We start from the raw sequence: 12,949 nt of genomic DNA, 5'->3' as shown, positions 1-12,949 counted from the left end.
TTAATAGAAAAGTTGCACCAAATATGCATCATGGTAGGGACTGCATAGCTCACACTCATTCGTTCGGTAAATCCGACGACAACGAACAATGTTTATATTTCTTCGAAAATAAATTTTTACCAAATTTCTGATATCGCTCGCGCACAAAAATATATTAACAGTCAATAGGTGGGAAAACATCTGGATACAAACAAACCATACACTTTTCCTCTTTTCTCTCCTTTTGAGACTCAAATTTGTTGTGTGTTGCTTTCTTTATTTTTTGCTCTATCAGAGAATCTCTCCACCCTTTCAAGTCAAATGAGAAAAAAAAAAAAAGAGTTGTAAACAGAAAAAAATAAAGTTTGATATGAAATGGGAAAATGGGAGAAATGAAGGGCCACGGCTCAGGGAAGAATATATTCTTCCCCAAGCATAGCCCCACTCGTGTTTCCTTGTAAGGTGTGAGGCTAAAAATCTCTTATAAAACAAGAAAAACAAACATCCTTATACCTATGATTAAACTCCACAAAACCTTATTCTTTCCAAACAAACAGATATGTCTCCTCAAAATGATCAAACTAAAGAAATGAACTTGGTTCTATCAAGTGATGCGAAGCCGAGATTGAAATGGACTCAAGAATTACATCAACGGTTCATCGATGCTGTCGATGAGCTTGGTGGCACAGAGAGTTGAGTATATAGCTTCTTCTATTTTTCAGGATTAAATGTTTAAATATCCTATTTTTCACTTACCCTCTTTGCCGCTGTATGTTACTGATATATATATATACCACATATTTTGATAACAGAGATATAATTATATTTTGAAATGCAGAGGCTACACCAAAATCTTTGATGAGGGCGATGGGAATTCATGGACTCACTTTGTATCATCTCAAGAGCCATTTGCAGGTAATGTTATTGCCCTTTCATGCCGCATTCTTTCTCGATTTGTTTCAAGAAAGGTTCTTGAATGAGTTAATGCATTGAGCTGCAGAAATACAGGCTCGGAAGAAGTCAGCAGTTACAGAATTGCCACCAAATCAAACAAGAAAGTATGCAACATTGCTTAATATGTGATGCTAATTAGTATCATGAAATTATTTTAGAAAATTAATGGATTATGATTTATATCTCGTTTTGAATTCAGATCATCGTGAAACTCGGAGAAATGATCATTTGATTACGGGCATGATTTGTGATGGTGCACGTCAGCAGACTAATGAGTAATAAGTTTTGAATAAATTCTTCAAGATTTTTCAATGTTTTGATAGGAAACACACAAAGAATGAATTTTTAAATAAGGGTTGTGTTTAATCAGAAATAAGCAGATATCCGAGACTTTACAAATGCAAATGGAGGTGCAGAGGAAACTACATGAACAAATAGAGGTAAAAAGGTTTGCAAAGTAACAATTTCTCGGAAGACGATTCGTGCAAGTTGTTAGGACAATATATATATCATATCGACTAATAAACCTATTCAAGCTTCATCCCACATGCGAAAATTGATCATATCTAAAACTATTTTAGGTGCAAAGACATTTGCAGCTAAGAATCGAAGCGCAAGGGAAGTACCTACAAACGGTCCTAAAAAAGGCGCAAGAAGCGCTTACAGGATACAGTTCTTGTTCCATTGAAGTGGAGTACGCGAAAGCTCAACTTTCGGAACTAGTTTCAATGGTGGAGTACTCCGGTTGTCAAAGTTCCTCAATCTCATTCTTGACACAAAGCGAAGGCTTGAATCCAAGAAATGCTTCACGAAAACCATTAGTACATAATAGATCATCACTCGAAAGCTCGGTAACATCTTCCGAGAGCTCAGACAGGATGGAAGGAACACATTATAAGGTCGAAAATGGAAAAACTAATAAAGGGAAGAGAAATTCTGTCGAGCTTTTGCTAATGGAAATGCATCCAACAGATAAGAGTGGATCGCCAAATGAATGCAGCAGCAAGAAAAGGAGCAGAACCAATACGACTGAGCATGATCTGTTGATCGATTTGAATTGCAAATCTTTGAATAGTTTTGATTCTGGCAGAGAAGCCATAGACTTGAACTGCCAGGGGAGTGAACTCTTTAATGAATAAACAGTGTTTGTGCTGTAAAAAATAATTGGTTAGATATGATCCGAAGAATATAATGCTCGGTGTATTTATGTATGTTCTTGGATATATAAAACTGTACTTTGTGGAGTATATGTTAAAAGGCGCTACACTTACAAAAAATTGTGTATATTCTCCATCTATCTGTATAATAATTTTATATAAACATGTTTTTGCTGTATGGAAGTGGACCAAATCGAAGACTAAGAAAGTTCTGAACTTGTTAGCATCGTTGTACCAAGGGAAAATTTGCAAAATAACCTCGGTCAACTATTTGTCATTTTCTTAATTAAATAGTTGACCGAGGTTAAAAAACAAAAAAATACCTCTCAAAATCACTTGAGAAGCATGGAGGAACAAAAAGAATTCGTGAATTGCCGAATAAGTAGTGATATATACATGTGTAGGTTCACGTGAGCACGACTAAATGTAAAGAATTACATTGCAAATTATTTTGCTTATGCCCTTTAATACGATGAAAATAGTTAAATCAAGTTACTATAACAGTATGATTCAAACATATTTTACAAATCCCGAAAGAGCGGTATAACTAGATAAAGGGGTATATGACATCAATAATACCTTTGTCTATTTAATTAAGAAAATGACCTCCTCATATGTATTTCAAATACACACGAGAAGGTCATTTTCTTAAATAAATAGTTGACCGAGGTTATTTTGCAAATTTTCCCTGATTTTGAGGAACCAAAGCGGCTAATATTTGCACCCTAATAACATAGTTTACATGTTACTGCAATAAGTCCGAGACTTTATTCGGTGCATATCCGAAAGATAGCCGTTGGCCTGTCATGTAGCAGTTTTCCCCTCTTCCTCGCCCCCAATTTTCCTTCAACGGAAATACTTTAGCATACATATCATTCTAGGAGAAACTGACAAAACTCAAGGAGAAATCATTAGCAGAGACTTCGTACACAACGGGCTGGGAAGAATGAAGGTTATTTTTTATGTTCTCTCACGCAAATTTCACGACATTCGTCTTTTCCTTTTACCAGCAATCAGGTCCTTGGTTTGATGAGGTGAACTATTTAGATTCAATCGTGTTTAAATCAGTTTCTGTGTTTGGAAAACCTCCTTTGTGTTTGAGGTAATGAAGATTTTGCTTTGACATTTTCCCCCCAATCTCTTATTTAATTTCATGTTTCTTGCACCAAAATTTACTGTAAAAAGATCTGCGAGCAATCCAAGCTCCTGATCAAGCAATTCTCCCATTATCTGGATTAGCAGTTTATGCGGTTTGTTTTTCACTCTCCGTGGATACTGGCTATGCTCTTCCACAAAGGTTCAAGATATCACACCAAAAATTGATGTTTAAACGTTTGATCCTGCATGAAAAATAGGTAGAATTTTATTCACTCTTCTTATGTACAGGGCTTACGGAGTATCAATTCGTAAATGTTTACCCAAATATATTATTGAAATCATGTAGTTTAATTTCTATCAAGAAAAAAATCATGCATTTTTTACTATTGTTCAGTTGCTTTTCCTTTACAGATATGTTAATCATATGATTTGTTGTTTTTCAACTAACACACTAATTCTCCAAGAATGCTTTGTAGGTGAGTATATTTGTGATTTTCGCATGTCTCAAACAGCTGAAGGAACATCAACTAAAGGTTCTGATAAGGCAGGAAACACAAAAATTAAGGTGGAGCTGTCAGGAACAAAAGCTTGTGATCAAAGTGATTATTACTTAACAGATGATGATGAGCTAAGTAATGATACACAAGACACCTCGAATCTGCAAAACTATAGATTATCAAGAGATAGAGAAAGAAGGATCATAAAACCCCCCACAAAAGTTTGGACATGCTGATTGTATGTCTTATATATTCTCTGTGGCATCTCAGTTTGAATGTGAACCAGTAAACCTTCGAGAGGCAATGAGATCACAGGAAAGGGACAAGTGGCATGGTGCTATGTCAGAAGAAATGGAGGCTCTTATGAAAAATAACACATGGACACTGGTCCCAAGGCCTAAAGGACAAAAACTAATTGGATCCAAGTGGATTTTCAAAAGAAAAATTGGTATACCAGGAGTTGAGGAACCTAGGTACAAGGCTAGGCTAGTGGCAAAGGGCATCTCTCAAGTTGAAAGAATAGACTTTCAGGAAATGTTCTCACCCGTTGTTAAACATAGATAAGAAACCTAGAACTTGAGCAACTTGATGTCAAAACAGCCTTTCTCCATGGAGACCTTGCTGAAAGAATTTACATGCAACCTCAAATGTTTGAAGTCAAAGCAAATCCGCCTCTGGTATGTCTACTAAATAAGTCTTTCTATGGCTTAAAACAAGCTCCTAGACAATGGTATAAACATTTCGATGACTTCATGAAGCACACAAGTTCACAAGAAATAATTACGATTGGTGTATATTTCATAACAAAATCAACACAGGAAAGGCCATGTATTTACTTATATATGTGGATGACATGTTCATTGCAAGTCAAGGCATAGATGAAGTGCAATCCCTGAAAGCTGAACTAAGTGGAGAAATTGAGATGAAAGACTTAGGACATGCCAAAATGATTTTAGACATGGAAATTCAGAGAAATAGAATCACAAGAGAATGATTTCTGATACAGCAAGGATAACCCAAAAGATACTGGAAATGTTTGAAATGGTAAACTCAAAATCAGTATCAGGACCTATATCACAACATTTTAAACTCTCGGCAAGTCGAGCCCCAAAGAGTGATCATGAGAAAGAATACATGAGACAAGTTCCCTATGCAAGTGCTGTTGGGAGCCTAATGTATTTAATGGTATGCACAAGGCCTGATCTAGCCTACTCAGTAAGTATAGTAAGTAGATTTATGGCAACCCTGGTTGGCCCAAAAATGGATTCTGAGATACATCAAAGGCACCCTAAACTATGGTCTAATATACAGAGCAGGTACGGTGAATGAAAACATGGTTAAAGGTTACGTAGACCCTGATTATGCAGGGAGCATAGACACAAGGAAGTCCCTGACATGCTACATATTCACGGTGAATTATACTGCAGTAAGTTGGAAAGCTACCCTTCAACCGGTGGTTGCTCTCTTGTCCACTGAAGCAAAATATATGGCAGCGACAGAAGATTTCAAGGAAGCCAAGTGGGTGAAAGGATTCATGATAGAACTTGGATTCGAACAAGAGTCTTTAACTATCTTTTGTGACAATCACAATGCTATACATTTATCCAAACATCAAGTCTTTCATGAAAGGTCGAAACACAGAGAAATAATCGAATCTGGATAAGTGCATATTCAAAAGACAAGCACTGAACACAATCAAGCAAATATGTGTACTAAGGTCATATCCATGAACAAGTTTCATCACTGTATGGAACTAGTGAATATAGCCAGAAGACACTCGGAGGTGCTCTCGTTGGAAGCTTAAATTGACGACAAGGTGAAGATTTGTAGTTCCAGTGTCAACAATTAAGGATTATAGCTAAAGAAATTAAAAGCATCATGAGTCAAGAAACGACAGTTTGTTGGTTGAGATAAGGATCGAATTAGTCTAAGGTCTTCTGGTGATCAAGAGTCGTTAGAGGTGATTCCCTCTGTTTCTGATCAAGACATATAATATCAAGCTGAAAGGAAGTCGTGGAAAATAAAAAGCATTCAAATAACCATCAACTGCATCTGTCTACAGATACACGAGAGTGTTCTTTTGAAAGACATAAGAGAAGAACAAGTGTGTGTTGTAGGTGTTTTTGGCTGTAACATCTCATTTTCAATATTATTTGTACTCTGAGTTGATCAATTCTAATAAGATTGCCTCCCTTGGACATAGATCATTCTTGATCGAACCATGTAAACCTTGTGTTTTTACATTTCGGTTTGATTATACATTTGAGTTCATATCGCTGCCAATTTGAGGTTCCAAATTTCTGATTGCAAAACAAAACTCGTGTAATGTGGTTCTTGTTCTCGTGTACTTCATCTTGATCATTAGGTATCTGGAATCTTGTCAGATTCAACACGAACGATGCAAACTTGTTGTCTGTGTAATATAATACATGAATATTCATAGATTTCTTTGTAAAGTCCCGTCAACATAACTAATAAGATTATTGATGTAGACTTGTTGTCGAACTTAAGTTCAAGTAGGAAGTGAAGCTTTATTGTATTTTCTCAAGTTTATTTTGCAGGGGGCCACCAACGATTTCCAATTTATGAAGTAGGTATAATTTTTTTATCGTTTTCTTAGCGCGGAATGATATGTATATTTTATAAAATATTGAATTAATTGTTTTTAATCCTGCATCAATAACTTTTCTCGGAGATTTCCAGTGGATAAAGTAATTTTGTGTGTTTTGTACAGAGACTCACCCTCCTGAGAAAATACAACTTAGTTGTTGGAAAATGTACGTGTTTTTGCAGATGAAATTTATTTACTGACCAAAAGTTGGCTTGATGTGATTTTCCATATGAGAATTCAACAATTCAGGGCGCTAGAAAATTCTAAATTTGGTGAAAGTCGGAACATGGTTCAAGATCTATTTGCTTCAATTGACAAAAGCAGGTTATATCCAATCATTTTGTTTTAGTTCTTTCTCAAGCTCAAAGAGTGTTATGTATCTTCCCTCACTTTTTATGATGCAACATATAAACATACAATTTTTTTTACCATTACATAATGAAAAATTAGTAGTTCTTTTGTGAGACGGTCGCACGGATCTTTATTTGTGAGATAGGTCAACTCTTCCCATATTTACCATTATACGTACTACTTTTGACATAAAAAGTAATATTTTTTCATGGGTGACCCAAATAGAAGATTTGTCTCCCAAAATTGACTTGTGAGACTGTATCACAAAAGTTTTTGTGAAGAGAAACTTTTGATTGTTATATATAATATTTTATTTTCCAAATTTCTTATTCCTTGCGTGTTATAATTTTTTTCAGGCGACGACTATTTAATTCATGTTTGCGCAACAAATGATTTTTCATTATGTATGCTAATATTTTTTAAAACACTTCTACAATATGAAATCTGATATTTAGTTATCTATGTTGGAAATTTGAATCAAATTTAGAGTTTGAATAAAAATTATGTCTCATGAATGTGAGAGTGTCTTTTGACTCTCCACATTCTTGAGTTAATTGTGAATCATAATTGTAGAAATGTCTTTTGACTTTCTACATTCTTGAGTTAATTGAAGACTTTTGGCTCTTCATATTCTTGAGTTAATGAGAAGATATTGTGTTAATTAATCTTGCAAGACTCTTGGTGTGCATTTTGAGGCTTATAGATAATGTGTTCATTTCCTCATTTCATATACATGAAAATCTTATATCTTTCAAGCATTTTCTTGCATTTCATATTGTTAGCTTTCCATTTGGCCTCCGTTAAATTTCGGTGATAAAGTAAAGGTACATTTTCAGTTCGTCGTAGTAGTACTTCGTGCTAAGTCACTGCTGGTTGTTCCGTTGTATCCTGGGAAACACACGTCCAAGACGATTCTCGAAGCACATACAGGAGGAGAAAAATCTGTTTTAAGGACACTGTACTTCGTACAGACCTATGTTTGGTTTATTTTAAGCTTTGCTCTATTGTGTTTTCTTCACCATTTAGTTCACTTGTTTTTACGAAAATTTACTGTACTTTATCGTTCGATATATTGTGCAACAATTTTAAAACAGATTACTCATTATGTGGTTTGTTTCATATATGGCTACTGAAACCAATTTGCAAAAGGAAAATGGTCATGTTGTCCCTACTGTGCCGCCTCAAGTTATCCCTCATGTTACCCCACGTGCTGCTACAGTTGCTGTCCTTGCTAGTCACGGTGAAAAACTTGAGAAGTTCACTGGTGTGAACTTCAAAAGGTGGCAACAGAAGATGTTGTTCTACTTGACGATGCTGAACATGGCCAGATTCCTATCTGAGGATGCTCCTAAACTCAAAGAGGGCGAGGGAGATCTTGAATCTGTTAGTGCAGTGCAGGCATAGAATCATTCTGATTTCTTATGCCGAAACTATGTACTGAACGGATTGACCGATTCGCTCTACAATGTGTTTTGCGAAAAGAAAACGGCTAAAGAGCTATGGGAATCCCTTGACATAAAGTACAAAATCGAGGATGTCGGGCCAAAAAGTTTCTTTTAGGCCACTTTCTGGACTTTAAAATGGTGGATTCAAATCCGGTAATCAGCCAAGTTCAAGAACTCCAGGTGATTCTTCACCAAATTCACGGTGAGGAGATGACTTTGAGCGAATCATTCCAAGTGGCTGTTATTATTGAGAAACTACCACCAGCTATTGAGAAACTACCACCAGCTTGGAAGGATTTCAAAAATTATTTGAAGCACAAGCGCAAAGAGATGAATGTTGAAGAGCTCATTATTCGAATTCGCATCGAGGAATACAACCAGAGTTCGGAAAGACGATTGTTTTCTCCTGTTGCTGCGAAGGTAAATGTTGTCGAGCATGGTCAAAGCTCGAAAAAAAGAACTTTTTCCTCCTTCAACAAAAGGTTGAACATGGGACCCAAAGGAGGCATTTGGAAGAAAAAGTTCTCTGGAAAATGATACAAATGTGATGGTATTGGTCACAAGGTCTCTAAATTTAAGAAGCCGAAGAGAAACCGAGAGGTGAATGTGGTATAGAACATTTCTCAGGAGGTTTTGAACATGATTCTATGTGATGTAATATCAGAAGTTAATCTTGTGGGTTCGAACCCAAGGGAGTGGTGGATCGACACTAGTGCCACTCGCCATATTTGCTCGGAGAAGGAGATGTTTGCTACTCTTGATGAATCTGAGAATGGGGAAAAGCTATTCATGAGAAATTTCACTACTTCTGAAATCAAGGGTCAAGAGAAAGTTGTTCTAAAGATGACATCTAGAAAAAAACTGTCTCTGAACATTGTGTTGTTTGTACCTGAAATCCGCAAGAACTTGGTGTCCTTGTCGCTTCTTAACAAGCATGGTTTCCGTATTGTCTTTGAGTCAGATAAGGTTGTTTTGTCGAAAAATAGAATGTTAGTAGGCAAAGCTTATGTTTGTAATGAATTATTCAAACTCAATGTAATGGCTATTAAGCCTGTGATTAATAATTTGCTTACTTGCTTGATTCTTCTTGTTTGTGGCATGGTAGACTTGGACACGTCAATTATGATACAATTATTATACTAATTAACATGAAAAGCATTCCTGCATTCCAAATTTATAAACAACACAAATGTGAAACTTTTGTTGAGGCAAAACTAACGAGATCATATTTTCGAACAATTGAAAGAAATAGTGAACCACTTGATCTAATTCACAGTGATATATGTGATTTAAAAGTTATACAAACTCGTGGCTGAAATAAAAACTTCATTACTTTGTTGACGATAGTACAAAATTTTGTTATGTGTATCTCCTTAAAAGTAAGGATGAAGCTATTAACAAATTTGTCGAATATAAGAGTGAAGTTGAAAACCAACTTATCAAGAAAATTAAGGTGCTAAGAAGTGATCGTGGAGGTGAATATGAATCATCATTTGCTGAGTTTTGTGTTCAACACGGTATCAAACATGAAAGAACTGCACCTTATTCTCCACAGCAAAATGTCATTGCAGAGAGAAAGAATCGCACGTTGAAAGAAATGATGAATGCGTTGTTATTGAGTTTTGGTTTACCACAAAACATGTGGGGAAAGCTGTTCTGATAACAAATTACCTTTTAAATAAGGTGCCTCGAAAGAAGCAAGATAAAAGTCCCTACGAGTTATGGAGAGGTAGAAGTCCTTCCTACCAATACTTGCGAGTGTGGGGGTGTCTTGCCAAGGTAGTAATACCCAATCGAAAGAAAGTAAAGATATGACCAACAAATGTTTATTGCATTTTCATTTCATATGCTCAAAACAGTAGCACGTATCGTTTTCTTGTACATGAATCTCAAATACCTAATATTCACAAGAATATGATATTGGAATCGAGAAATGTTTCGTTCTTTGAACACATGTTTCCTTAAAAATCTAAGGAAAAACCAAGTTCATCCAAAAGATTATATGAGAAAACTGAAAAGGAACAAGATTTTAACCAAGATATTGAACCTAGACATAGTAGAGAGCTAGGAATGAGAAATCTTTTGGTCCGGATTTCATCAGTTTCATGATGAAAAGTGAACCTCAAAACTTCAAGGAAGCAACGAGTTCATATGAGGGACATCTATGGAAAGAGGCTATTAATTTCGAAATGGAATACATTTTACAAAACCATTAGTGGGAATTAGTAAATCTTATTCCGGGAAGCAAACCACTAGGCTGTAAATGGGTTTTCAAATGGAAAATGAAATCAGACGGAACCGTAGATAAGTATAAAGCCAGATTGGTAATCAAAGGTTACCATCAACTTGAAGGGCTTGATTACTTTGACACATATTCTCCTGTATTGAGAATAACATTCGTGTGATACTCGCAATTGCCGCCTTGCGAAATCTTGAAGTACACCAAATGGACGTAAAGACAGCTTTTCTAAATGGAGATTTAGAAGAGAGAATTTACATGGAACAACCTGAAGGATGTTTAGCGACTGGGCAAGAAAATAAGGTTTGTAAATTGGTGAAGTCTCTATATGGCTTAAAACAAGCACCAAAGCAAATGTACGAAAAATTTGATAAAGCCATGATGGAAAGTGGATTTAAATTCAGTAATCTAACAAATGTGTATACATATAAAACACTGAAAATGGATATGTCATTTTATGCCTTTACGTAGATGACATACTTATCATTGGTAGTAGTAATAAAATGATAAAATCCGCCAAGAAGTAATAGAACTCAATATTTGACATGAAAGATTTGAGATTAACCGATGTAATCCTTGTAATTAAAATTCATAGAACATCTGAAGGGCTAGTTCTAATTCAGTCACATTATGTTCACAAAATATTTGAGAAATTCAATAATGATGGCTCTGCATTGACTAGAACCCTGATAGATATCAGTCAGCATCTATCAAAGAATCGAGGTGAGAGTATGTCTCAATTAGAATGCTCTCGAGTCATTGGAAGTTCGATTTACTTAATGAGTTGTATAAGACTAGATATAGCTTATGCATTAAGTAAATTGAGTATATTCACGAGTAATCCAGGAGTTGAACACTGAAAAGCAATTATTAGATTGCTAAGATACTTAAGGTACACTCGTGATCATGGGTTCGCACTATACCAGATAGCCTGCTGTTATTGAAAGGTACAGTGATGCAAATTAGATATCTGATATGAAATATTCAAAATCTACAAGTAGATTTTTATTCACTTTAGGAGGTGTAGCAATTGCGTGGAAATATTCTAAACAAACTGTAATAGCCAGATCCACGATGGAATCTGAGTTCATAGCTTTTAACAAGTGTGCTGAAGAGGCTGAATGATGGAGTCACTTCTTAGAAGATGTTCCAAGATAGGAAAAATCAGTGTCAGCTATATGCATACATTGTGATAGCCAATCTACGATTGGAAAGGCACAAAATAAAATGTATAATAGTAAGTCTAGACATATACGTCTGTTATGTCTAAAAAATAACTCAGAGGTCCATAATCAGAAGCCCAAACTTTTGGCCCAATCTAGCATGGAACATGCAGCAAGGTTTATCCACGAGGATACCGCATTCCAGACTTCACTTTATACTCAGGGGAAGATGGTTAATCTAGCATGGAACATGTAGCAAGGTTTACAATCCAATGCGGGGACTTAGCAAACTTGGAGAATTTTTCTAATAATAAGTTACGATTATTTCCCAATTCTTTGACCAGCACTGCATTCAGTTGGTATGCAACGCTACTTCGAAATTCTATCATGACTTGGCATGATATGAAACGTCAATTCCATACACAATTCTTCAGAATAGTACCTGAGATTAGCATAGCGGAATTGTCGAGGGTGGTCCAAAAATCGAGGGAATCTGCTAATGACTTCATTTGTAGATTCAAGAAGGTGAGAAGTAGATGTCGTGTTTTCCTTCCCGAATCAGAATATGTGAAGATGGCACAGCGAGGGATGGATTTTGAACTCTGAAAGAAGTTCCAAGGGATGGAATTCCGCGATTTTTATGAGCTTGCTGCCAAAGTATCGGAATATGAGGAATTGTTGCTGGAAGAGAGTCATAAAAGAAAATCTACAGCGGGCTCTTACTTCCAAGAAGTGGAGGAAGTCGCATTAGCAGAAGTGGTAAATTCCGGATCACGCATTGTCCCTTTCTTGAAACGTAAGAGCGAAGAACTTTCCAATAAAAACATTCCTTCAGTGCAAACGCCATATACTTTCGATGCATCAAAGACGAAATAAATATTTGACTACTTTGTGAAGGAAAAGTTTATAATGTTTCCCCCAGATCATAAGCTACCCACCAGGGAGGAGATCAAGGAAAGAGACTACTATAAGTATCGCAATTGCCTTTAACCATAATACTAATGCATGTTGGGCTTTCAAAAATGTCTTACAAGAAATAAATAACAAGGGGATCCTGAAATTCCCGAGAAGAAGGAAACAATGATAGTGGATGAAGATCCTTTTCCCCTGGTAGCAAATGTGAATGTGAGCAATACTGACTAGCATTTCTTGATCAATTAGAGGAGAAGGAGTGGAGGTGAGGATAGGTCCATTAGGCCAAGATTTACTTTAAAGAAGTGTTGGGTGCCTCGGAAAATGATATTTGAGGTTAAGGAGAAGAAAACATAAATTTTTCAGTGAAAAATATCGCTATTACAGAGGGAGTGGTGTGCATTATAGTGGGAGGAATATGAGGTATGATAGAGAATCTATGGTCAAAAGGCCAGAGAACCAATACCTCAGAAGGAGCTCGTTTCCTGGGTTGGCGAATGGTGAGAGAAGAAGGGACCCACAGTTGGCCTAGAAGATAATACA

The 12,949-nt window shown here is 36.1% G+C and overlaps 1 protein-coding gene across 1 annotated transcript; it reads left to right on the top strand.

The window, feature by feature from the left end:
- The first annotated feature begins 227 nt into the window (after positions 1-227).
- LOC142524451 (myb family transcription factor PHL8-like) lies at positions 228-2,240 on the top strand. The gene is made up of 6 exons (XM_075628455.1): positions 228-671; positions 818-894; positions 980-1,037; positions 1,133-1,208; positions 1,304-1,373; positions 1,515-2,240. The coding sequence occupies exons 1-6, from the start codon at positions 539-541 to the stop codon at positions 2,070-2,072; spliced, it is 972 nt and encodes a 323-aa protein (XP_075484570.1). The 5' UTR covers positions 228-538; the 3' UTR covers positions 2,073-2,240.
- Positions 2,241-12,949: the final 10,709 nt, after the last annotated feature.

The sequence above is a fragment of the Primulina tabacum genome, chromosome 14 (assembly GCF_025594145.1).
Source record: "Primulina tabacum isolate GXHZ01 chromosome 14, ASM2559414v2, whole genome shotgun sequence".
Classification (NCBI taxonomy): Eukaryota; Viridiplantae; Streptophyta; class Magnoliopsida; order Lamiales; family Gesneriaceae; genus Primulina; species Primulina tabacum.
Note: the sequence above shows the minus strand (reverse complement) of the source record. Positions and strands in the feature narration are given on the sequence as shown.

What these genes read in the sequence shown, in the direction of transcription:
- LOC142524451 (XM_075628455.1), top strand. Translation starts at nt 539, where the DNA reads ATGTCTCCTCAAAATGATCAAACTAAAGAAATGAACTTGGTTCTATCA. An exon ending in ATCTCAAGAGCCATTTGCAG is followed by an intron (nt 895 to 979) that starts GTAATGTTATTG and finishes ATTGAGCTGCAG; the next exon opens with AAATACAGGCTCGGAAGAAG. An exon ending in GCACGTCAGCAGACTAATGA is followed by an intron (nt 1,209 to 1,303) that starts GTAATAAGTTTT and finishes GTGTTTAATCAG; the next exon opens with AAATAAGCAGATATCCGAGA.